At 48.3% G+C, this 23,859-nt stretch overlaps 2 protein-coding genes across 3 annotated transcripts in view; both read right to left on the bottom strand.

Moving 5' to 3' along the window:
• Window positions 1–1,212: 1,212 nt before the first annotated feature.
• On the bottom strand, window positions 1,213–18,083 carry Plin1 (perilipin 1). Its single transcript, XM_045146197.1, has 9 exons — window positions 17,975–18,083; window positions 17,274–17,332; window positions 14,121–14,325; window positions 12,382–12,464; window positions 10,116–10,380; window positions 9,609–9,781; window positions 3,461–3,655; window positions 2,089–2,334; window positions 1,213–1,874 (listed from the first exon to the last, which is right to left on the bottom strand). The coding sequence occupies exons 2-9, from the start codon at window positions 17,316–17,318 to the stop codon at window positions 1,515–1,517; spliced, it is 1,572 nt and encodes a 523-aa protein (XP_045002132.1). The 5' UTR covers window positions 17,319–17,332; window positions 17,975–18,083; the 3' UTR covers window positions 1,213–1,514.
• Window positions 18,084–20,358: 2,275 nt separating this feature from the next.
• The window catches only part of Pex11a (peroxisomal biogenesis factor 11 alpha), a 10,288-nt gene continuing 6,787 nt past the window's right edge, over window positions 20,359–23,859 (bottom strand). For both annotated transcript variants that reach the window (XM_045145598.1, XM_045145597.1), the window contains one exon: window positions 20,359–22,362. In XM_045145598.1, the coding sequence (XP_045001533.1) occupies window positions 21,794–22,174 (381 nt within the window). In that variant the 5' untranslated portion in view covers window positions 22,175–22,362 and the 3' untranslated portion in view covers window positions 20,359–21,793. The remainder of the gene's footprint in view (window positions 22,363–23,859) is intronic.

The raw sequence follows: 23,859 nt of genomic DNA on the forward strand, positions 1-23,859 counted from the left end.
TGAATGTTTGAATTTTAAAATTTTATTTATGTATTTACTAGATTGACCAAATATGAGCATTTCCAGAAATAGAATTTGGAATGAATAGTTGCTACAGAGTCAGTATATATGATATATAATATACACAGTATTGAGCAAAAGGTTATCATTGTTGTCCCTGGCATCTGGGGTGCCAGCATTCAAAAGAGTGACTATATGGTGGTAGGCAGGAATGATACCAGGTAAATGTGGTTGTGAGCAAATGGTAGTGCTATAGAGGATGGGCCTGGCACATCACCTGTGGAGAGGGGTCTGCAAAAAGTAGAGCGATTATTTTAAATAGACATATAAGGACTTTTGCACCTGACTGTTGTCCCTTCAAAGCAGTGTGCCTCCGCACACTAGATGATCAGATGCTCTTTAAGCTCAGGACTAAGAATACATGGAGAATTCCTGACAAGCAGAGTAAGCTGGTCCACATCTGTAATCCTAGCACGGAGAAGGGCAGCTTGGGCTATGTAGAGAGACCTTTTCCAAAGAAAGAAAGATGATGGCCTGGGATGTAGCTCAGCTAGTACAGTGCTTGCCCAGCATGCACAAGGTTTGATCCTCAGCACTGCATTAGTGTGACGGCCCCAAGCCTGTAATTCCAGGAGTTGGGGGATGAAGGCAAAAGAAGTTCAAGGTCATCCTCAGCTACACAGCAAGCTACATAAGACCCTGTCTCAAAAAAGAGGGCAGGTGGCTGTGGTAGTACACGCCTTCAATCTCAGCACTCTGAGAAAGAAAAGGAGGGGGGAGGAGGGAGGAAGGAGAGAGAGAAAGAAAGAAAGGGGGAAGGAGAGAGAGAGAGAGAGAGAGAGAGAGAGAGAGAGAGACTGTCAAGTGATCCATATTTTTTTTTGGCAACAAATATTTATCCACAGAAAAAGGATCTAAATTTTGGAACCTAAATTCGGTTAAAGAAGTGTGAGATTAAAAAAAAAAAAAAAAAAGAAGAAGTGCGAGATTAAGTTCAGCAATTACTCTTTTAGTAAAAGACAAGCCATGAGCTGGAGAGATGGTTTAGCGGCTAAGGTGCTTGCCAGAGAAGCATGAGGACCCATGTTTGACTCTCCAGGTCCCACATAGGCCAAATGTACAAGGTGACGCAAGTGTATAAGGTGGCACATGCGCACAAGGTGGTGCACATCTGGAGTTTGATTACAGTGGCTGAAGGCCCTGTGTGTGGATTCTCTCTCTCTTCCTCTCATTAAAAAATAAAGGTGGGGGGGGGGGGCAGTTTGTTGGGCTTGCCTTAAAAGAAAAGCCATAAAATCAAAGTGGTCCGCTGCTCTGGTGTCCCTTAAAAACTGGCTCTGAGGCCAAGCCCCAAAAGGATGCTTTAAATGCGTGCCTCACAGCACCGCGGGGGTAAAGGTGGGCCTCCCAAGGGGGTCGCTCTGCAAGAGCAGCCCACTCGGACGCGGGGCTTGTGTTTCTTCGGGGAGAAACCTGCCGGGGCCCGTGGGGGGGTGGGGGAGGGTGGTCGCCGCTCAGCTCTTCTTGCGCAGCTGGTTATACTGCACGCGGCCCAGGATGGGCTCCATGACGCTGGGCCGGAAGAAGCTGTCGCTGACCCTGCGCTTTGGCTTCTCGCGGGGCATGGCCAGGAAGCCCGGACGCGTGGCGTTCGCCTCGGCCTTGTCGTCCAGGCCCGGGCAGGAGGGCGCGCTGAGACCCCGGGTGCTGCGCAGGCTGCCCCGGGGCGGGCCCTGGCGCGGCGCGGGCTCGGCGCTGGTGGGCGGTGCCGCAGAGCCCTTGCGCTCCGAGTCCCGGCGCTCGGTCTCGGCCGACGGCGGGTTGTCGATGTCACGGAATTCGCTCTCGGGTTCCATCAGCGACAGCCTGGGGAGCTGAGGGCACAGCGACCAAGTTAGGATGCCTGCTTGGACCTCGTCCAAATGAATGGGATGTGAGATGCAGGAGAGAGGCCAAAGACCAGGGCCCCGGGCATCTCGACTTCGGACTAAACAGGACCTTGATGAAGGAAGGTCTCCAGAGAGCCCTTCAGTCAGATCTGCCCCAGCACCCCGTGGAAAAGGAAGGTTGCCCTGGGGTGGAACTCACCGGAACGTAATGTACCACTGTGTCCACCACATTGTCAGTAACACCCTTCAGGGCGTCCGATAGGGACATAGCCCTCCCTTTGGTGGAGGAGGAAGCCGGGGCTGATGTGAGGTGCAGTATCCTTCCTGCTGTGCCCAGCACCGCCGCAGGTGCCCATGTCACTGCCGAGATGGTGGTCTGGATGGTCTTTTGTAGAGTGTGTGCCACACTGCCCAGGAGACCTTGTGGACTAGGCAGGGCCGTTACCTAGAGGCCAGAGAACCATCAGCCCCTCCGGCAACAACTTCCAGGACCCTTCCTCTTCCCCCCCACTAGTCCTGGAGCTAGAGGGGAAAGCATGTGGACACCACATTGAAAAGTCTTTAGGCCTGGGCTGGAGAGAGGGCTTAGTGGTTAAGGCGCTTGCCTGAAAAGCCACAGGACTTCATATCGATTCCCCAGGACCCACGTAAGCCAGATGCACAAGGGGGCCCACGCGTCTGGAGTTCGTTTTCAGTGGCTGGAAGCCCTGGCGCGCCCATTCTCTTTCTCTCTCTCTCTCCCTTTTTCTCTCTCTCAAATAAATAAATAATTTTAAAGAGTTTTAAAAAAAATCTTTAGGGGCTGGAGAGATGGCTTAGCGGTTAAGCGCTTGCCTGTGAAGCCTAAGGACCCCGGTTCGAGGCTCGGTTCCCCAGGTCCCACGTTAGCCAGATGCACAAGGGGGCGCACGCGTCTGAAGTTCGTTTGCAGAGGCTGGAAGCCCTGGCGCGCCCATTCTCTCTCTCTCCCTCTACCTGTCTTTCTCTCTGTGTCTGTCGCTCTCAAATAAATAAATAAATAGTTTAAAAAAAAAATCTTTAGGCCTGGGCTGGTCATTAGCTGTGTGGCCTTGGGCAAGTTACTTCCTTTCTCTGAACCCGTTTTTTCATCTGCAAAATGATGCAACGGGACTAAAGAGATGGCTCAATGGTTAAGGTGCTTGCCAGCAAAGCCAAGACCAAGGTTCCATTCCCCAGTACCTAAGTACAGCCAGATCCACAAGGTGGCACGTGCATCTGGAGTTCCTTTGCAGTAGCTAGAGGCCCTGATGTACCCATTCTCTCTCTCTCTCTCTCTCTCTCTCTCTCTCTCTCACACATACACACACACACACACACACACACAATCTATCTGCCTCTTTCTTTCAAAATAAATAAATAATTTTTTTAAATGATGCACCAACTCCTGCCCTACTTCATGTGGTGCACTGGCGTTCGCTGAGAATGACATGGAAATACTTCGTCTGGGGGGTTTGGGATTGGGCTGGGGACAGAGACCCTTACTCCACTTGTGCCTCTGCTTCTCACCCCACTGTGAGCTGTGAAGTCTGGGACTCCCCCGTCCCCATCACCTGAGGGCTGAGAGTGCTCTCCTCAGCATCTGATTCCTCCTCTTCCTCCGTCTCCTCTCCTTCAGTGTCTGTGTGGTCGTTGTGGTCTTCCTCCTGGGCAGCTGCCAGGTTGTGCAGCCAGGGAACCCGGACCTCACTCTGCCTCCGGGACACCACCTGCATGGCTACTGATGTGCCCCACTGGGCCAGGCTGCTCTGGAGGGGATGACAAGAGACAGGTGGCTAAGCAACTCTGCTGGAGGCCAGCAGCCCCTAGCCATGGGGTTGGGACCAGGAAGAGGTGGTGAGCAGGGCCTGCCTGGCCCCACAGAGGTTTCTTAGAACATTATTGAGTGACAACATATTGCTCAAGGGCACACATCTTTAGCATAGAGGTCTGTGAATGTTTGTAAGCACATTCCTGAGTAACTGTAGCAGATCAAGATAGAGACCATTTCAACATCCCAGAAGGACCTTGCCAGCCATGTCTCCTCAGTCCATAGTGTCCAAAGAGAGTCCACAGTTTAGACTGCTATCGCCATGCAGTCATTTTGGCTTTTATTCTTTTTAGTGCTGGGATGGAACCCAGGGCCCTTGCCCTACTAAGCATACACTTTCCCACCGAGCTCTGCCCTTAGCCTCTTATTTATTATTCTTATTTATTTATTTGAGAGAGAGAGAACCAAAGAGAGAGAGAGGGAGAGAAGAAGACAGAGATGGAGAGAATGGGCATGCCAGGGCCTCTAGCCAGTACAAACAAACTCCAGACGCATGCACCACCTTGTGCATCTGGCTTTTGTGGGTACTGGGGAATAGAGTCCTCAGGCTTCACAGGCAAGTGTCTTACACTCTAAGCCATCTCCCCAGCCCTGTGCCTATTTTTCAACTCATTTGTGTATGTATATATATGTGTGTGTGTGTGGTGTGCATGATAGGTGTGTATGTGGGTAATGTGTGCACACATGGAGGTCAGAGAACCTCTGGGTATTTCTCCTCTTCTTCCAAATTCTTTTGAGACAGGATCTTTCGGTTTTTTTTTAATTACTATTTTAAAATATTATATTTATTTATTTGAGAGAGAAAGAGGGAGGGAGAGAATGGGCCTGCCAGGGCCACAGCAAATGAACTCCACATACATGCACCACCTTGTACATCTGGCTTACATAGGCACTGGAGAATCAAACCTGATTCCTTAGAATTTGCAGGCAAGCGCCTTAATCACTAAGCCATCTCTCCAGGCCCTCTCTTGTTTTTACTGTTGCTGCTTGAAAGCTTCCAGATTCCCCTGCCTCTGCCTCTCATTGCTATAGGCATACTGGGATTGTTCATGCACGCACCACTTTGCATATGACTTTGCTGGGGTGCTGAGGAGGATCAAACTCAGTAAGCAAACATCTTTAACTGCTGAACCATCGAGCCATCTCCCCAGTCCTAGTTTTGAAGTTCATTTGAATGGATCACACAGTGAGTCTCCATTCATGAACATCTGTCATCCAGCATTGTAGTGTGACAGTCACCTTTTCTGATACATGTGGAAGTGCTTCTGTTTCATTTCCATGTGATGTTCCCTTGTGTGAACTCACTATCAGTTACCCATTTTACTGTCAGGGTGGAATGCTTTTGTTTCTGTTTTGTTTGTTTGTTTGTTTTTGTTTTTGTTTTTCAAGGTAGTCTCACTCTAGTCCAGGCTGAGCTGGAATTCATTATGTAGTCTCCCGGTGGTCTTGAACTCACAGCAATCCTCATACCACTGCCTCCCCAGTGCTGGGATTAAAGGCATGTACCACCACACCCAGCTTCTGTTATTATTATTTTTTTTTTTGACGGAGGAATTGACAGAGGGTATCATTATGAAACTGCAGATAACCTGGAACTCACTTATAGACCAAGCTGCCCTTGAACTTGTAGCAATCCTGGCTGATGGTTACAGGCGTGAGCCACCATGCCCAGCTCAGCTTTGCTTTCTATACTTGGCTAATGATGAGGCTGACACAGACATTTTTTTTTTTTTTTTTGGACCCAGGCCTTGCTGTGTTGCCAGGACAATTTCTAACTAGTCATCCTCCTGCCTCAGCATCTTGAGTGTTGGGATTACAGATGTGCATCACCTCATCAAGCTTGAAATGAACATCTTTTAAGTATCATTTAGGGGCTAAAGATATGGTTTAGTTGGTGGAGCGCTTGCTTACTTAGCACACCCAAAGCCCTGGATGCCATCCCCAGCACCACATAAAACCAAGCTCAGTCATGACTATAATCCCAGCATTCAGGAGGAAGAGGCAAGAGGATGAGAAATTCAAGGTCACCCTCAGCTACATAGTGAGTTCCATGTCACTATGAGCTGGAATATGAGAATATGGGCTATATGAGACCCTGTCTCAAAAAAGAATGTCATATGGGGGCTGGAGAGATGGCTCAGTGGTTAAGGCGCTTGCCTGCAATGCCTAATGACCAGGGTACAATTCCCCATTACCCACATAAAACCAGATGCACAAAGTGGTGCATACATCTGGAGTTTGTTTGCAGTGGCTAGCCCTGGAACACCCACTCTCTCTCTCTTGCAAATAATAAATAAAATATTTTTTAAAAGAATGTCAGAGCTGGAGAAATGGCTCGGTGGTTAAGGCACTTGCCTGCAAAGCCTAAGGACCCATGTTTGACTCCCCAGGTCCCGTGTAAGCCAGATGCACAAGGTGGCACATGTGTAAGGTCACACATGTGCACAAGGTGACATAGGCATCTGGAGTTCAATTACAGTGGTTGGAGGCCCTGGCATGCCAATTCTCTCCCACACCCCATCTCCCATTAAAAAAAGCCAGTCTGTTGGGCTTGCCTTTAAAAAAAGAATATCACATGAGAGACAGAAGTGGTCATTTTACAAGCAGGACATCCTTACTTGATAGTGTGAATGGCACACCTGAGTTTTGACCCATGCCAGGCTGGGCCAGGGTAAATGTATCAGTTTCAGCCTTCATTGGTAAATGACCCTCAGTGTAGGGGATGGAGGGAGACTACTCCTACTGTACCCCCGATGGGGCAACAGCACCTGGCACACAGAGAGTTATCACTCACCCAGTTGAGTGAGTCAGGCCTGACAGTGCTTTTAAAAGTACCACTTGGGGCTGGAGAGATGGCTTAGTGGTTAAGCACTTGCCTGTGAAGCCTAAGGACCCCGGTTCGAGGCTCGGTTCCCCAGGTCCCACGTTAGCCAGATGCACAAGGGGGCGCATGCGTCTGGAGTTCGTTTGCAGAGGCTGGAAGCCCTGGCGCGCCCATTCTCTCTCTCTCCCTCTATCTGTCTTTCTCTCTGTGTCTGTCGCTCTCAAATAAATAAATAAATAAATTTTTTAAAAAGTACCACTTAAGGGCTGAAGAGATGGCTTAGCAGTTAAGGCACTTGCCTGCGAAGTCTAAGAATGCGTGCTTGAATCTCCAGGTCCCATGTAGCCAGATGCAAAGTGATGCAAGCATGCAATGTCACACACGTGCATGACAGTGTGTACGCATCTGGAATTGGTTCACAGTGGCTGAAGGGCCCTGGCACACCCATGCTCTCTCTCTTTCTTTCTCTCTTTCTCTCTTTCTCTCTTTCTCTCTCTCTCCTCTCCTTGTTTCTCTCTCTCTCAAAAAATAAAAATAAATAAAAGTATCACTGAAGCCAGGCATGGTGGCACACACCTCTAACCCCAGCATTCAGGAGGCTGAGGCAGTAGGCTAACTATAAGTCTAAGTTGAACTTGGTCTACATAGCAAATTCCCAGGGTCCATAGCAAAATCCTCTCTCAAAAAAAAAAGATGGAGAGGGCTGGAGGGATGGCTTAGCGGTTAAGGTGTTTGCCTGCAAAGCCAAAGGACCCAGGTACTATTCCCCAGGACCCAAATTAACCACATGCACAATGGGGTACATGCATCTGGAGTTCGTTTGCTGGGGCTTGAAGCCCTGGCCCACCCATCCTCAATCTCTCTCTCTGTCCCCCTTTCTCTGTCAAATAAATAAATTAATTAAATTAAAATTTTTAAAAAAGATGGAGAGAAAAATTCCACTCATATGCAGGCTTGGTGGCACATAACTATAATCCCAGCACTTGGAAGGCTGAAGTAGGACTGCCACAAATTCAGGTCCAGCCTGGGCTACAGAATGAAACCTTATCACAAAATAATAAAATAAATATTATTATTATTAAAATATAAATTAAAAAATAAATAAAAGATCAAGTAAAATTACCACTCACAAGATGATTGAGAAGTAGTCATTTTTTGCTGACTTTTCCTTTATTTATTTACTTATTTTTCAGTGCTGGAGCATGTGACATCATACATTTTAGGCAGGCACTCTGCCACTGCTCCAGCCCCAGACCAAATTCCATCTTCATGCTTTCATGTTGCTTTTTGTTTTCTAAGATAGAGTTTCACCATGTAGCCCTGACTGGTCAGGAACTCACTGTGTAGACCACACTGGTCCCAAACTTAACAATACTTCTACTCTGCTTCTGCCTCCCAAGTGCTGAGATTACAGGTGTGTATTAAATGTTGCTTCAATTTCCCTTTTTTTCCCCTTTCATTTCTTTTTCTTTTTCTTTTTGGCTTTTTGAGGGAGACTGACCTGGAATTCACTGTGTAGTATCAGGGTGGCCTTGAACTCACAGCAATCTTCCTACCTCAGCCTCCCAAGTGCTGGGATTAAATGAATGTGCCACCATGCCTGGCTCTTAGTTTGTTTCTGTTTTTCAATATTTTTATTTTTATTTATTTGACAGAGAGAAAGAGGGAGAGAGAGACAGAATGGGTGTGCCAGGGCCTCCAGCCACTGCAAACGAACTCCAGACACTTGTGCCACCTTATGCATCTGGCTAACATGGGTCCTAGGGAATTGAACCTGAGTCCTTTGGCTTTGCAGGCAAATGCCTTAACTGCTAAGCCATCCCTCCAGCCCTGTTTTCTTTTTTTAATTTTATTTGTAAAGATTTTCATTTAATTATTAGAGTCAGAGAGAGGGATGGGAAGGAGTCAGAGAGAGTGAGAATGGGCACTCCAGGGCATCTAGCCACTGCAAATGAACTCCAGATGCATGTGCCACCATGTGCATCTGCCTTACCTGGGACCTGGAGAATCAAACCTGGGTCCTTAGGCTTCACAGGCAAGTGCCTTAACTGCTAAGCCATTTTTCCAGCCCTTGTTTTTTTTGGTTTTTTTTTTTAGTATTTTATTTATTTCTTTATTTGAGAGTGAAAGAAAGAGGGGGAGGGAGAGAGAGAATGGGTGCACCAGGGCCTCTAGCCACCGCAAACGAACTCCAGATGCATGCTGCACCATGTGCGTCTGGCTTTACATGGGTACTGGGAAATCAACCTTGGGACCTTAGGCTTTTCAGGTAAGTGCCTTAACTGATAACTCATCTCGCCAGCCCTTAGTTTCTTATTAAAGTTCTTTAGACCGGGTGTGGTGGCACACACCTTTAATCCTGCATTTGGAAGGGAGGCAGAGGCAGGAGGATTGGTGGAGTTTGAGGCCACCCTGAGACTACATAGTGAATCTCAGGTCAGCCTGGGCTACAGTGAAATTCTGTCTCGAAAAGCCAAAAAATTACAAGAACAAAGAAAGGGAAATGTCCCTAAGAGAGAAAATAGAACCCTGCTTAGTTGTGCTAAGCTGCATGGGGAAGCAGCTTGACCTCCGTGTGGTCAGGACAGAGATCAGAAGCCGCTCGAAGGGACTTCAGAGACCTGCAAGCAGCCAGGGAAGAGCGCTAGCTACACTCTCTCACCACGGGACAGGTTTTGTGATTTACTCGTTTAAGGACAATGACTGACAATGACACTCCTCACTGCATGGATAGCGGATGAGAGGCGTCCTCACTCCCACACTGGTGGGAGGCCCATAGCAAGAGTCCTACTTGGAGTGGGGATGAAGGCTGAGGATATTAAGGAGACTCAGATAGAGAATGGGGGGTGGGGAGGCAGAAATAAGTAGTGGGCAGGAGCATTCTAGCAAAGGTAGCTTGATGCTCAACTCATGTTCTGTCCTTTCCCCCTGTGGCCTGGACAACTAGACCACCACATCTCTAAAGACCCCTGTCCTTAGACCCAAAGTCCCAGGCTAGCTTGGAAGAAAGAATGTCACGTGACAGGAGGACTGCGGAGTAGGATCAGGCAGAGCTCAGGAAACTCACCAGGGGTGCCACCCCCGGGATCCACATGGCCAGGGCATGGCCCTGCTTCAGTGCCCAGGCTGTGGTCTGCATGGTCTGTTGAGAGAGGGTGTTGGCCAGGGTCCCGACCCTGCTCAGGAGACTCGGCTTGGCTTTGGGAACCTTCTGGGCCCTCTGGCGTCCAGGAGCAGGGGCTGGGTAAAGATTTGAAGATAACAAAGGAAAAACAGATTAGAGAGGGCTTGGGGACACTGGACTGTGCCCTGAGATGAGGCCAGCAGTCATCTTACTTCCATCACAAACTCGCTGGCCATGTGCCAATTCACTGCCACTTCTTACAGCCGGGATGCGGGGACTAAAGGTTATGGGTCCTTCTGAAGGTCTCAGGGTGTGTATGGGGAGGCCAGGGCAGGTTCTTCCCTATCCCAGAGCAGAGCCGAGAAGCAAGTCCTGCAGCCTCCCACTGATCCCTGGGTGCTGAGCTCCAGCTGGCTCCCAGAGTAGCAAGCCAGACTCAATGACACATACCTGGCTCCTCCTTAGCCTGCGGGACAAGGAGCTCAACAACCTTCTCAATGCTGCCCAGGGCCAGGTCGGCTCCTCCAGAGGCCAGTCGCCCAACTCGGGTGTTGGCAGCATACTCCATAGTGTCTTTGGCCACCCCCCAGGCAAGCTCGCAGCCAGCCAGAGTGGTCCCCAGAACCTTCTCTGAAGTGTTTGTGATGGGCACGCTGATGCTATTCCTGGCGCTGCGAAGGCGGGTAGAGATGGTTCCCTTCAGCTCAGAAGCGATCTGGGGGGATGTTTGGGGGACAGTCAGCACTAGGTGTTTCCGTTGCAGGCCTTAGGAGGGCCACCCTCTCAGAGCCTTAGGACCTGAACCCAGCCCCCTGGAGGTCATTGTCTAAAGGCCCACAGACTAGGCATAGTGACACATCTGTCTTGCCAGCACTCAGGAGGCTGAGGCAGGAAGATTGCCATGAGTCTTACACCAGCCTGAGTTACATAATGAGATCCAACCTATCCTGGACTATAAGGTGAAACTTGGTCTCACAAAAAAACAAACAAACAAACAAACAAAAAAAAAAAACCCTACCAGACATGGTGGTTAATCCTAGCACTTGGGAGGTAGAGGTAGGAGGATCACCATGAGTTTAAGGGCACCCTGAGACTACATAGTGAATTCCAGGTCAGCCTGGGCTAGAGCAAGACCCTACCTCAGAAAACAAACAAACAAACTAAACTAAATAAGGGGCTAGGGAGATGTCTTAACACTTAATAGTGCTTAAAGTCAAACATGCCCACCTAACTTCAATTCCACAACACTCATGTGAACAGCTGAGCAAGGCCACACAGGTCTATAACTCCAGTCCTGCAGTAGGAAGAAACTGGAGAATCACTGGGCTCCTGCTGACTTGAAAAAAAAAATGCCAGGCATGGTGGCACATGCCTTTAATCCCAGCATTCAGGAGGCAGAGGTAGGAGGACTGCTGTGAGTTCAAAGCCATCCTGAGAATACAGAGTGAATTCCAGGTCAGCCTGAGCTAGAGTGGGACCCTACTTCAAAAAACCAAACCAAAACAAAACAAAACAAAAAACCTGTGAAAATGGCAGCTCTGGGTCAAATGAGAGACTCTGTCTCAAGGAAATGGGGATAAGTGAAGGGCCCGATGTTCTCCTCTGGCCTCTGCACATGTATGCACACAGGATATGTGCATCTGCACACACACATCACATACTCTGCACACACAATGCTCCAACCCCAAAAACAAACAAACAAATCAAAGAGGCCTAGGGGACTGGTAGGAATATGTAGGAAAGGGCTCCTCCCTCTCTGGGCCAGCCACGGATCTTCTGGTTTCTTCACAACATGTCACTACTGCTGAGGTCCTGCTCAGCCTGCCAAGACAGCCCCAAAGCCTCCCCATCCTGTTACCCTGGCTCACACAAAGCACCCCCCTTCCAAATCCATGTGCTGAATTCTGCTCACCTGCCCCTCTGCATTTATACAGGTGGATAGATGTTGGATACAGAGATTGATACAAGCTCTGCACTCGAATAATTTGTCTTCTCCTTCACTTTCGTCTGGGAGCACCTTTGTGACAAAGGCATGTTGCCCTTTTATCTAGACACTGTGGGGTGCTGGGAGTGAAGACTACTGGGAAGTGAAGAGCCAGACAGGTCTGCTTGCATATGGTCTTGACTTTGGGCTATGTGTTCTTATCTGTACAATGTGAGTAACAAGGATTAACTGAGAGGTTCCATGAAGCCCATGTATGGCCACTGGCAAAGGCTGGGCTCAGGGAAGGTTGGTGGCTTGGATAGGTGGTTGGTTCCTGAAATAGACAGGTCTAAACAAGCTTATCCCTACAAGGCGCATAACATAGGTCTTATCAGAGCCATCATAGGATAACTATATGGCCAGGGAAAGTTCAGTCTCACAGTCTGTAAATGGTCTGATCTCAAGGACATGAGAGTATGATGCTGACATCTTAATGAATGTGGCCCCAAATCTCAGGCAGCTGTTGCCACCAAGTGGTCCAGTTCAGGGCCACGGAGCCTCGGATCCCAGGGCTCAGATATCAGGAGGCTTTGCAAAGAGCACACAGCCTGTAGTCCCAGATACTCTGCTTCCGCCTGGCTCCATAGGAGAGGAAGAGGGGCCTCCAGCAACCTAGGAGGACCCTCACCCCACGAACACAGATGCATAGTCATGGCATCTGCTCCTCTTTTTCCTGAGAGGAGGCCACATTGGAATGTGATGAGCACTAGGGGACAGGAAGGGAGGACTCACCTTTTCTGGAGGGTATTGGAGGGCCGGGATCTTTTCCTCCAAGTGGTCCAGGCCTCTGCAGGCCAGCTCATTGGCAGCCGTGACTGGAAGGGAAAGGCTGTGTTGGGGTGAGCCCTGCCCTGTCCTTGAGGAGCTATCAGTAGTGTCTGCTCCAAAGCAAATACCTTAATGTGCCGGGCGTGGTGGCACACATCTTTAACCCCAGCACTTGGGAGGCAGAGGTAGGAGGATCACTGTGAGTTCAAGGCCTCCCTGAGACTATCAAGTGAATTCCAGGCCAGCCTGGGCTAGAGCAAGATCCTACTTCAAAAAAGAAAGAAAATACCTTAAGGTCTGTGGATCCCCATGCTGCCTAGCAGGCACGTGGACCCAAGGCCCTTCGCTAGATTTAGCTCCCATCTGTTTGTGACTGCCTGAGACTGGGGCCCATTTTCAGGTCAGGGAGACCTGCACGCAAAGTACTGCACCTCTGTCTGCATAGCATGTGGCTTCAGCAAGGCCCACCTCTGGACCTTAGCCTCTGCTTTTGTGAAATACGGACATGTGGCGCCTACATGAATCCGCTACATGGATCACCACTGCACACTGTTCTCTCCCTCGTCCTCCCTGTCTCCCTGATAAGGACTGGGAAAGGGAATGAAGAAGAGGGAGAACGCGGGTGTGGGTGGGTGTCAGGTGGCAGCAGGACCAAGCCGAGGTCTGCTTAGTCCTGAGGATGACAAACTCCCAGTAGGAGACAGAGCAACACCATGCTGTTCCTTGCCCTGGCTTTTTAACCTCCAGATGGTTGAACGTTGAAGGGAGTCACAGGGGAGAGAAAAGAGTTGCTTGGGGGGCCGGGGGGGCAAGCCACAGAGAATGCAGATGCTCCAAGGGGACATGGGCTCTGTGGTCGTGGTCATGGATGGAGGCCACAGTTTTAAAGAATGTTTATAGATATTCTTTCACCTTTCTTTAAAGTAGCAGACAACCCAGATGACAGCTACTGGATGACTGGGCAGGAAAGGAGCAAGTACTTAAGGGCTTTGCAGAAATGCTCACATACCCACAATTTTCTATTTGGATGGTAGAAGGAGTTAGACTTCTTGTAACTGTTGGGGTTCCCCTCATCCCAGTCAAGAGGTGTGGCTTGGTGACCATATTTTCAGATGGGGTAAAACGATAGACACAGGGCAAGCCTGGGCAGGGTCACAGGGACCCTTGTCTTCCCCTGCGGGGGCACTGGCCAGTAGCTCTCTGCTGCCCCTGCCTGTCAGGAGCTGGTATCATCATCAGCTGGGCAGGTTAACTTTCCCTCTCCTTCGGTGCCCTTCAGCTGTCCTGCCAGCCCTGGAGCTGGCTGCCCCTGCCTCTGCGCCAGACTCTGCTGGTTCTAGCTGTGACTGACTTTGCTGGGTTTGGAGCTAGGGTGGGTGTCTGGTCTGCCACCTCCACCACTGTCACCACTGCCCACATAGATCTGCTCATCTTCCTTGCCCCCTGCAAATTATTGGTCCATCTTTGCCAGCCTAGGACATCCTAGGCTGGGCCATCGCTGAGGCGTGTATACATGCAAAGGGATCTGTATCTAAGCCTCTGCAGCTACAGACGAGAAGAGAGGAGATGAGATACAGGCAGCAAGAGGGCGGGGGCAGTCAGGCAGATGGACAAGCAAGTTAGCAGATGATCAGACAGAATGGCAGGTGGGTAGTGAGTGTCAGTGGAAAGGTGGGCAGCTGCCAAGTGCCATGAGGACTCACACTGCGTGGACAGTCTGCGGACCACCGGCTCCATGCTCCAGGCAGCCAGGTTGCTGGCGCTCTGCATTCCCTTCTCGTAGGCATTGCACACAGAGGCTACCAGGGGATGGGCTTCCTTGGTGCTGGTGTAGGTCTTCTGGAAGCACTCACAGGTGCCGCTTACCACGGGTAGCTGCAGGACTCGCTGCAGCACATTCTCCTGCTCCTGTCAGCAAGGGAGCATGCTTGAGTTATCCTCTGCCTACTAGGAAGGTGACCCCAGGGTCATAGTCTATCGGTTAGGCTAGCCAGAGCCCAAGTGAACTGACAGGAGCCAAGGTCAGAGCTTTCTCTGAATGCCCCAGTCATGGGAGCACCGGGGAACCCACAGGGAAAATGAGAGCCAGTCTGCCATGCCTTTCTGATTACCACCTAGAGCTCCTGAGGTGATCTGTGTTCTCCAAGGACCAGGCCAAACGCAATCCTATTCCTGGCTGGTAGGGAGCAAGTGGCTGACATTTCTATCTGGAAGTCTCAGTCCACTGCAAACTTCTGGCTTCACTGAAACATTGTCCTGATCCTTCTGAGACCCTGCCTCCTTGTCTGTGGATCCTGGACCACTGCCAAATATGTTCACCTTCCCTCCCACAACCCCCTCTGCCACCTGGAATGCCACTCTCTCACCATCACTTCCTCTGTGGGGCATTTGGTTGTTGCTGTTTTGAGATAGGGCCTCATGTAGCTCAGACTGGCCTCAGGTTCACTATGTGTCTAAAGATGCCCTGATTCTCCCGCTTTCATCTCCCGAGAGCTGGGCTTGGAGTTGTGCACCATCATGCCTGGCTTCCGCCTCTCCTTCATGGCTGTGCCTGGCTCTGAGTGGTCTCTACATCTACCACACCATGCTGTGATAATGTGTGTTCTTGTCCTCTTTCCCAGTAGAATGTCATCTCTATTTCCCCAGGGCCCAGCTGAAAGCCAGAAACGTTAGCTGGAGACTTATAAGTCACAGTCAGGGCTGCATCTTGTGGAATGTATTAGTTTAGATCTGTCCACCCAGAATCTTGGCCCCAAAGGTCTCACAGACAGACTCCTTCCCAGAATGTCTCTGTTAGACTTATGTCTGGATGTCTTCTTGGGTAGGAATGCTCCCTTCACATGGTGCCCTGGACCTTTTGTCGGACAGCTTTCTCAGCCGAATCCTCCCCTCCCCCAACCTCTGGAACAGCCCAGGGCAAATCTACTTCACCATATGTAGGGTGGCCTTTCATATATTTCACCATCCCTGTCTCCCTGTAGAATCACTTCTCCATAGGATATTGTTCCAGTGCCTAGCTTAGCTTAGAAATGGTTTGCATCATGGTCTAGTGACCCTCTCTTCTGGACATGTTACAGTCAAGCCTGGTCTTTCTTAAACTAACACTCAGACTTGAAGCAGGAGCTGTAGGTGAGTGTGAACCCATGACGTGCAGTGGTACCATTGCTTCTTCAGGGGTGCTGAGCACCTATTAAAGCCTTTCACTTTGGCAGCACTCACGTAGTTAACTTTAGGAAATGGAAAGAGCCAGGTGTGGTGGTACACACCTTTAATCCCAGCACTCAGGAGGCAGAGGTAGGAGGATCACCATGAGTTCAAGGCCAGCCTGGGACTATAGAGTGAGTTGATTTCCAGGTCAGCCTGGGCTAGAGTGAGACTCTACCTTGAAAGAAAACAACAACAACAAAAAATGTAACACGGACTGGAGAGATGTCTTAATGGTTAAGGTGTTTACAGGCAAAGCCAAAGGACCCCAGTTCAACTCTCCATGACCCACATAAGCACAAGGGGGTGCATGTATCTGGAGTTTGTTTGCAGGGGCTGGAGGCCCTGGTGTGCCCATTCTTTCTCTTTGTCTCTCTGCCTTTTTCTTTCTCAAATAAGTAAATAAAAATAAAGTTTTGGTTCTTTTTTAATGTAACATGAACAAACTCTCCAGGTCTGATTTGTCTGCTCTAATGGCAGGGTTCTGCCCTGGGTGGGAGGAACTGGCCCATTCTTCCTGCAGGAAGCTGAGCCATCGAGGGATCCTCATGGTCACTGGGCATATCAGGCCACAGTATGCTGGTTTTCCATGTAGCAGTGGAGTTGGCTTATCAGAATAAGTAAAGGATATTTGTGTGTAGGAAACATCTTCTTTATTTTGGACAGCACCTTCAAGGATTGTTTCAGACAAAGCTGAAGGAGAAAGGGATGCAAGGAAAGGGAGAAATCACCTTCACTTGGGAAAGCTCAACAATTCTTGTGATCATTCCACAACTCTGTGTGGGTTATGACTTAGTACAAAGCAAACTGGTAGTCCCTAGTACAAAGGCTAGATGAAGCCTAACTTGGGAGAAGATGGGTATTGTATAGGATCACACATCTTACATTTCACTATCTGAACTACACCTGAATCAGAGGCTTTGCAAAGGCATAAAGTATACTTAAAAGTATCAGAATCTCTCCAAGTCACAAGGAAAACCAGATCAGAGAAATCAGAGATAAATGCTGAACAGAGATAAATACAGAACATACATGGCAGCATAGGCTGTGCACCAAGGAGCCACCAGTCACAGGATGAATGAAGGTGTCAGCCACAGAATATATTGGCTGTGCATGGAATATGCATTCCACTTGGGTGGTAAGCAGAAAGCAAACTTTTGCCTCCATTTCTCCTCAGCTCCCCATCCAGTATTTCTGTCCTTTGCTCCAAGGAACTTAGTTTCCTTCTCCTTCCTTCCTTCCAACTTGAGAGTGACAGACGGAGAGAAAAAGAGGCAGAGAGAGAGAATGGGAACAACAGGGCCTCCAGCCACTGCAAGCGAACTCTAGATGCATGCGCCACCTTGTGCACCTGGCTTACGTGGGTCCTGGGGAATCTAGCCTTGAACCGGGATCCTTAGGCTTCACAGGCAAGTGCTTAACCGCTAAGCCATCTCTCCAGCCCCAGGAACTTAGTTTTTGATAGACATCTTTTCTTTTCCTCAGCTCCTCCAAAAGCCCCCCTGCCAAGTTCAGTGAATGTAGGAATTTATGTGTCATAGTCAGTGAACTACCATTTTAATCTAGACATATCTTGTTCCACATCCCCAGACTCTCCCTCTCTGCTTTTTCCTCTCTCCTTAGCTGTCCATTGCTGAGTTCGGGTTACTTACAGGGAGGTCTCCATCCAGCAGGGTTGGGTCCTTGTTCACTGCCATCGTCGCTCTTCACACTGTAAAGCAGAGTCCCTGGTCCATCAGAAACCCTCACTCAGGCTTGAACTCTATAGGGTCCTTCCCTGTCCTCTTGACTACCCACCAGGCCTGGGCTGCCCGAGAGCTCAGCTGCTCTAGCAGATGACACTAGGTTGGAGAGCTGAATGTCACATAAAAGGCCACTCCTTAGAGTCCCAAAGCAATGAGTTGCTCCACAGCCTTCTGCTCAAGACTGAAGTTTCTTATAAGGATTCAAGATAAGAAATGAAAAATGCAGGTAACCATGAGATAAAAGGTTTTAGATAAAGCCCAACTAAGGTTCTTAGATTATGGTCCCAAAGAGACTAAAACAATGAGTTTCAAGTGTAGTTTATTTCTTCATGATTAATTGCTCCTTTTCTAAACAAACATCCCATCCCTTTATACTAAGCTGGGTAAATAGTCACCAAAAACCTAGCTGTGCTTCTGGAAAAGCTAGGGGCCCCAGAATAGCTACTCTAAACTCCTGGTCTTTCATCCCAAATCATTCCCTCAGTGTTTTTTCCTGTAGGTCTCTTCATCCCCAGGAAAATTCCCAAGAGGCCTGTTCCCTCAGCTCCTTTCCTTAAGCACTCATAAGCAAGCCAGGTAAAGTGGACACCCCGGGACCCCACACTCACTGCAGCTGACGGCCGGCCGCCTCAGTCTCAGAGAGCCCGGGCTGCAGAGCGTCTCCTCAACAGAAACACTTCCAGCCACTCCAGGGGAGTCTTGGGCAATGTTCCTCAGGCCTCCCAGCTGGAGGAGGGCAGAGAGGAAGAGAAAGCTGGGCCAGTCAGTTGTCATGGTTATTTGACCCAGAGTCCCTTGGGCTTATCCTAACTTCTATCCAGACATTTACCCAACAAAGAGGGAGGTGGACCATAGAACTAAAGGAAGGCCAGGCCCAGAAGAGTTCCTATGCCAGTTCCATAGTATTTGTGGTCTTCAACTGACAAAAACAGATTTCCATGAAGATACTGGGATAGATGTCATTAAATGCCTAACCTGTAAAGTTCCATATAACTCCATAATCTTCAGTCCATTTCCCCAGAGGGTTCCACAGGAGCTTTCAACACAGTTCTCCTAGTGTTATTTGCTAGCAAAGGCAAATTTTGAACAGTTTGCTGTGAACTTATGTGGACACAGGAGGGTTCAGCCTTTGACTGCGGAGGTAACTCTCAAAGAAGACAAGGCAGAACTGGGAATCAAGTCCTTTCAAACTCTGTAAATTCCTAGAGTTCAAGAAAACATTGAAGATAGGACTCAGATTCAAGCCCAAGTTCTAGGTTCTGATTTCAAAGACAATGAAGCATGATAGTGTAAGGCAGAGTCTTCAGACTGTCTAGGAAGGGCCAATTTATTAAAATGGGTAAGAGAGGGCTGGGAAGATGGCTTAGCAGTTGAAGGCACTTGTTTGCCTAGTCTATCAGCCTGAGTTTAATTCCCAAGCCAATCATGCATGGCTCAAGCATCTGGTGTGTGTTTATAGCAGCAGCAAGAGGCCTTGGCATGCCCATACATGCACATCCAAGTAAGTAAATACAACTTAAAAAATGGATAAAAGTTGGGGTGGTGATGCACATCTTTAATCCCAGCCCTTGGGAGGCTGAGGTAGGAGGATCACTCTAAGTTCAAGACCACCCTGACTACATAGTGAATTCCAGGTCAGCCTGGACTAGAACAAGACCCTACCTTGAAAAAACAAACAAAAAAAATGGATAAGAGCATTAGTGTTCCTTGATGTCACAAACAATAGGATCAAGAGAGGTTGGGATCTGAGTTTGGATGCCCAACACCCCACATGAAAGCTGGGCATACGTCTGCATCTGTAATCCCAGAAATGGAGAGGGGGAGGCAAGGGGAACCTCTAGAATGTGCTGGGTAGCTAGCAAATTGGTGTGAAGTCAGTGAGCTCCAGGTTTGGTAAACCTGCTAATAAGGTGGAGAGCAATTGAGGAAGACACTTGACCCCAGTCTCTGGTCCCTAAATGCACCATGTGCACCAGGACACCTAAGTGTGCCCATACCTGTATGAGCATACACATTTATACATCTTCCTGTGGTATAATAGGGCAGGGACTGAAAAATCAGAAAAGGAGGGACTAAGAAATATGTGATACATGTCACACTTATCAGTCCACACTGGGCTCTTAAGATATGACTGTCCTGGAGGGGAAGGAGTGTACAAAGCAGTGGCCTCTGTCCTCACTTAGATGATCTGGGAGGCTGTACTGGACAGCAACCCAGGCTAAAGGGCAGCCTGCCTTCTCCAGAGAAGGCTTTTTGCCAGGGAGGGTATAGGGCTTGGTGCCTGAAAGCTCTGCTGACAAAGCTGGTCCTTTGGCTACTTTAGCTGGGATTCTAGAATGTGGGCGAAAGGTGAGAAGTGAAAGGGCTAGGCAAGCTGCCAGGGAAGGAGGAAATGCCAGCAGCAGAGGCATTGAGCCTGGAGCTCTGTCTTTTCCTTTTACACTGCTTCCTCTCACCACCACATGGAGAGCAGAGATCTGACCATCCTGCTCACAGGTGGGTCCCCCAAACCAAGACTAGCACCCAAACATTTGTTGAATACTCAACAATGTTCAGTTGGAATGTGTGGGTGTGTGCCCCTATAAAGGGCTTTTTTAGTTTGTGGAATTCCTCAGGAATATGGAGGCACGGGGTGGGGTTAGTTGGAAAGAACAAGCATGCATAAGAGCTTCATACACACTCTAGAGGACTGGCACTTCCCCACACCACCTGCCCTAACCTGAAGAGGCCAAGAAATACCAAAATGCCCCTGAACTTTAGACAGACCTCTCCCCAGGCACACACCAGCCAGCCAGCTGGTGCCAGGCTGCTGTGGAGCACCTCAGCAGGGCAGCCGTCGGATAGCTCTAGGAGGGAAGTTCTCAACTCAGAGCCTTCCTGAGGCAGTCTCCCTGTGTCCTCCTATCCTGCAGCTGCCAGCCAGCGCTCCCCATCGGCTGCTGGACTGCCTTCCTTAATTCTCCAATCCCAAACACATCCACAGATACATCGGTCAATTTTGTTTACAAATTTATTGGACATAATCTGTTTAGTACAAATAGTTGTTTAAACTTATTTCTTTGCCCTAGCAGCTTTCATTTCTCTTAAAAAATACCTGAAAATGTTTTCTCAAGTCACATACTTTGATCACTTTATAAACACAGAGAAACAAGGACCTGAGTCTACCTTTCAAGTCTTCATCACTTTTATGGGAAATAATTATTCAGTGCATATTTCTCATTTCCATTCAGACAGATGATACGGCCTCACTGGTGGTGCCGACACTGGTCTACCTGATAGCACCCTGTATCCCTAGTTAACTCCCCTCAAACTAAAGGAGGTCAAAAGAAAAACCCACACCTGAGATGGAAAGTAAAAAGAAAAGTTAATGCCACTGACTCTTTAACATCTCATGTCCTTGTAACTGGCCATGACTGCTCTTTTCCACCTGTCCAAGTCACCCTATAAGCAAGTCTCAGAGAACTGTGACCTTCCTACATTCACAGCAGATAGGAAACATTTAGCTGCATACATTTTAATGAAAAATAATGTGAAATTTCTCAAACTTTCATGTAATGTTAAATCAATTAGATATCTCTAGATTGTTTTAGTTTTTGTAGACTATATAATCCACTGTCAAAAGTTCCTAGTCATGAAGGTAAGAGGCAAAAGGCAGATGACTCTGGAGCCTGGCATTCTATTGAAGGCCACAGATGCCACAGAAAATGCCCTGGGAAGGAAATCAGAATGAGTCTCTGATCTCACTGTTGTTTGCTTTCCAGTGTCAATGTCCATATCTGTCAAGTCTACCTACATAATAGGCACTGCTGTGACCTTCCACCTACTTTTTCCTCGGTTCTCTCCTACTTCACTTTGCTTACTCACTGCGTTACAGAGAGACTTCTCCCCATAGACACAACTTATACCATGAATGTGCTCATGCTTTTCTGTCTCCTTTCAGGCATGGCAAAGACATAATGCATTAATGGCCAGGGCCCACAAGCTAAGAGACTCTTAAGTCCAGTTCCCCTCCATCCTGGTAATGCCATCTGTGGAGGTGGGGGAGCAGTAAGTGATGGGAGGAAAAGGAGGCCTTTACCAGTGTGGAGACTACTGTGCACCAGCTGCTGTACTGTCTGAAGCCAAGGGCCCACATAGTCCAGTCCACGTGCATATTAGTGTCCACATATTAGTTTGATTGAGTGTATTTCAATTTTTATTCATTTAGCAAAATTTAAGTCTTAAATGCACAAAGAGATGCTCAGTAATGTTAGTTTAGGGAAAATATTCAAAAATTCAGAAATGACTTCACCAGTTTAAAAATGGTATCAGCCTTCTGCTCACATTCCAGGTTGGTAGACACTCCCGTGAAAATCTTAAACACAGTAAGACATGGGTTATGGCCAACCCAGATTACTAAAACATCAGCTTTACAGCCTCTGAGCACCCTAGCAGATCTTCAGCTTCATCTGAGGGTACACTATAGTGATGATTCCAGCCAGGGAGGACACAAGACCTCCAAGTCCAATGATGCCAGGATTGGACTTATAGATCCCTAGCTGGTTCAAAGGGATCAGTATGTCACAGAAGTTCTTCACTGTGTCCAGAAGCAAGGGAGGATGCCGCTTCAGAGATCGGAATAAGAATAGGAGAAAGGACTGGAGCCACTCAGTTTCTTCATCAATCACACTATAGCCAAGAGGATCCTGGGATGATTTCTCTACCTTCACCTTGTCGTGTGCAACCCGTCCCATCTGCAGGGTGATTTCATATAGATCTCTGACCAGGCTCAGAAGAAGAAAATAGTAGTAGTGGCGGGCAGACCACATTTGCCATTTCTCTCTGTTGTTGCCAGAGGTCAGACCTACATTCTTCGCCCAGAGTACAGCATCACAGATGAAATAAACAACACGGTTCAGGTTGGCTAATGTTAGGCATAAGCGAGGCACGGGGTCAGTGGCCTGGATACTCTGCTCAGTTGCCTGGATGGCATGGACCACATTGCCTAGTCTGAACCCTGTAAGAAGAACCCACAGAATTAACAGTTATTTCATTTGTACTTAATGGGAAGGCACAAGAATCCCTGGGTGAGGAGCCAGCACTGGTATCTTAACAACTGATGGCTGTTTGAGGCTCAGCCCTAGCTTAGGAAAGGAGGAGGACTTTATAGGATGTTAAGGACCCCTACAATGATCCTGCAAAACACAAAAGACAGTGGTTTTTACAATTTGTCACTCCCATGCCAGGGAACACCTTAACAAAGACTTCCATTATAGTCTAGGCAAACCTAACCATGAGTGTAGATTGCTATGTGACACGGCCCCAATTCTTCACAATGACTAGCATAACATGAACTCCAGGTACAGCATTCTTGTATATCTCAGTCATTTTCAAGACGAAAGATTGCCTTAGTACTGGGCATGGTGGTGCATGCCTTTAATCCCAGCACTTGGGAGGTAGAAGAGGTAGGAGAACCTGTGAGTTCAAGGCCACCCTGAGACTACATAGTGAATTTCAGGTCAGCCTGGACTACAGCAAGATCCTACCTCAAAAAACAAACAACAAGCAAAAAAAGGATTGCCTTAAAAACAAACATTACCAGGGGCTGGGGACATGGCTCAGCAATTAAAGGTGCTTGTTTGCAAAGCCTGCTGGCTTGGAGTTCAGTTCCCCAGTACCCCTGTAGAGACAGATATACAAAGTAGTCTATGGGTCTGGGGTTTGTTTGCAGCAGCAGGAGGCCTTGGCAAACCCATATTCTCTCTCTCTCTCTCTCTCTCAAATGAATAAAAATATTAAAAATAGGGCTGGATAGATGGCTTAGCAGTTAAGGCGTTTGCCTGGAAGCCTAAGGACCCAGGTTCAACTCCCCAGAATCCATGTACGCCAGATGCACAAGGTAATGGATACATGCACTCAAGGTGGTGCATGTGTCTGGAGTTCAATCATAGTGGCTGGAGGCCTGGGCACACTACTTCTCTCTCATAAATAAAAATAAGTAAAAATAAACCACTGGGATGGAGAGATGGCTTAGCAGTTAAGGTGCTTGCCTGCAAAGCCCAAGGACACAGGTTCAATTCTCCAAGTTCCACATAAGCTGATGCACATGGTGGTGGTACATGTGTCTGGAGCTCATGTGCAGTGGCTAGTGGCCCTGGCATACCCACTCTCACTCACTCTTTCTCTCCCTCTTTCTCTAATAAATAAATAAAAATATCATTTGGGCATATCTCTGGTCTGAACCCCACGTGGCTACCTCCTATGAAGAAGACAAAGTAGAAATGGTATGATTTAGTGGACAGGGTAATTAATATGGTCACATAAAGCTCCTAGTTGAATTAACAAACTGCTATATCCTCACAGAAGCATGCAATTTTGTCATTTAGGGATAATATGCCCATGTGTATTCACTGGGAACCCAGAAAATGAATGACAGTCCTAAGTATTATGATGAATATGAAAAAATTAAGTTTTTCTTTATATTTTTATTGATTTATTTGAGAGAGCAAGGCCG

This window comes from Jaculus jaculus, chromosome 3, assembly GCF_020740685.1.
Source record: "Jaculus jaculus isolate mJacJac1 chromosome 3, mJacJac1.mat.Y.cur, whole genome shotgun sequence".
Taxonomy (NCBI): Eukaryota; Metazoa; Chordata; class Mammalia; order Rodentia; family Dipodidae; genus Jaculus; species Jaculus jaculus.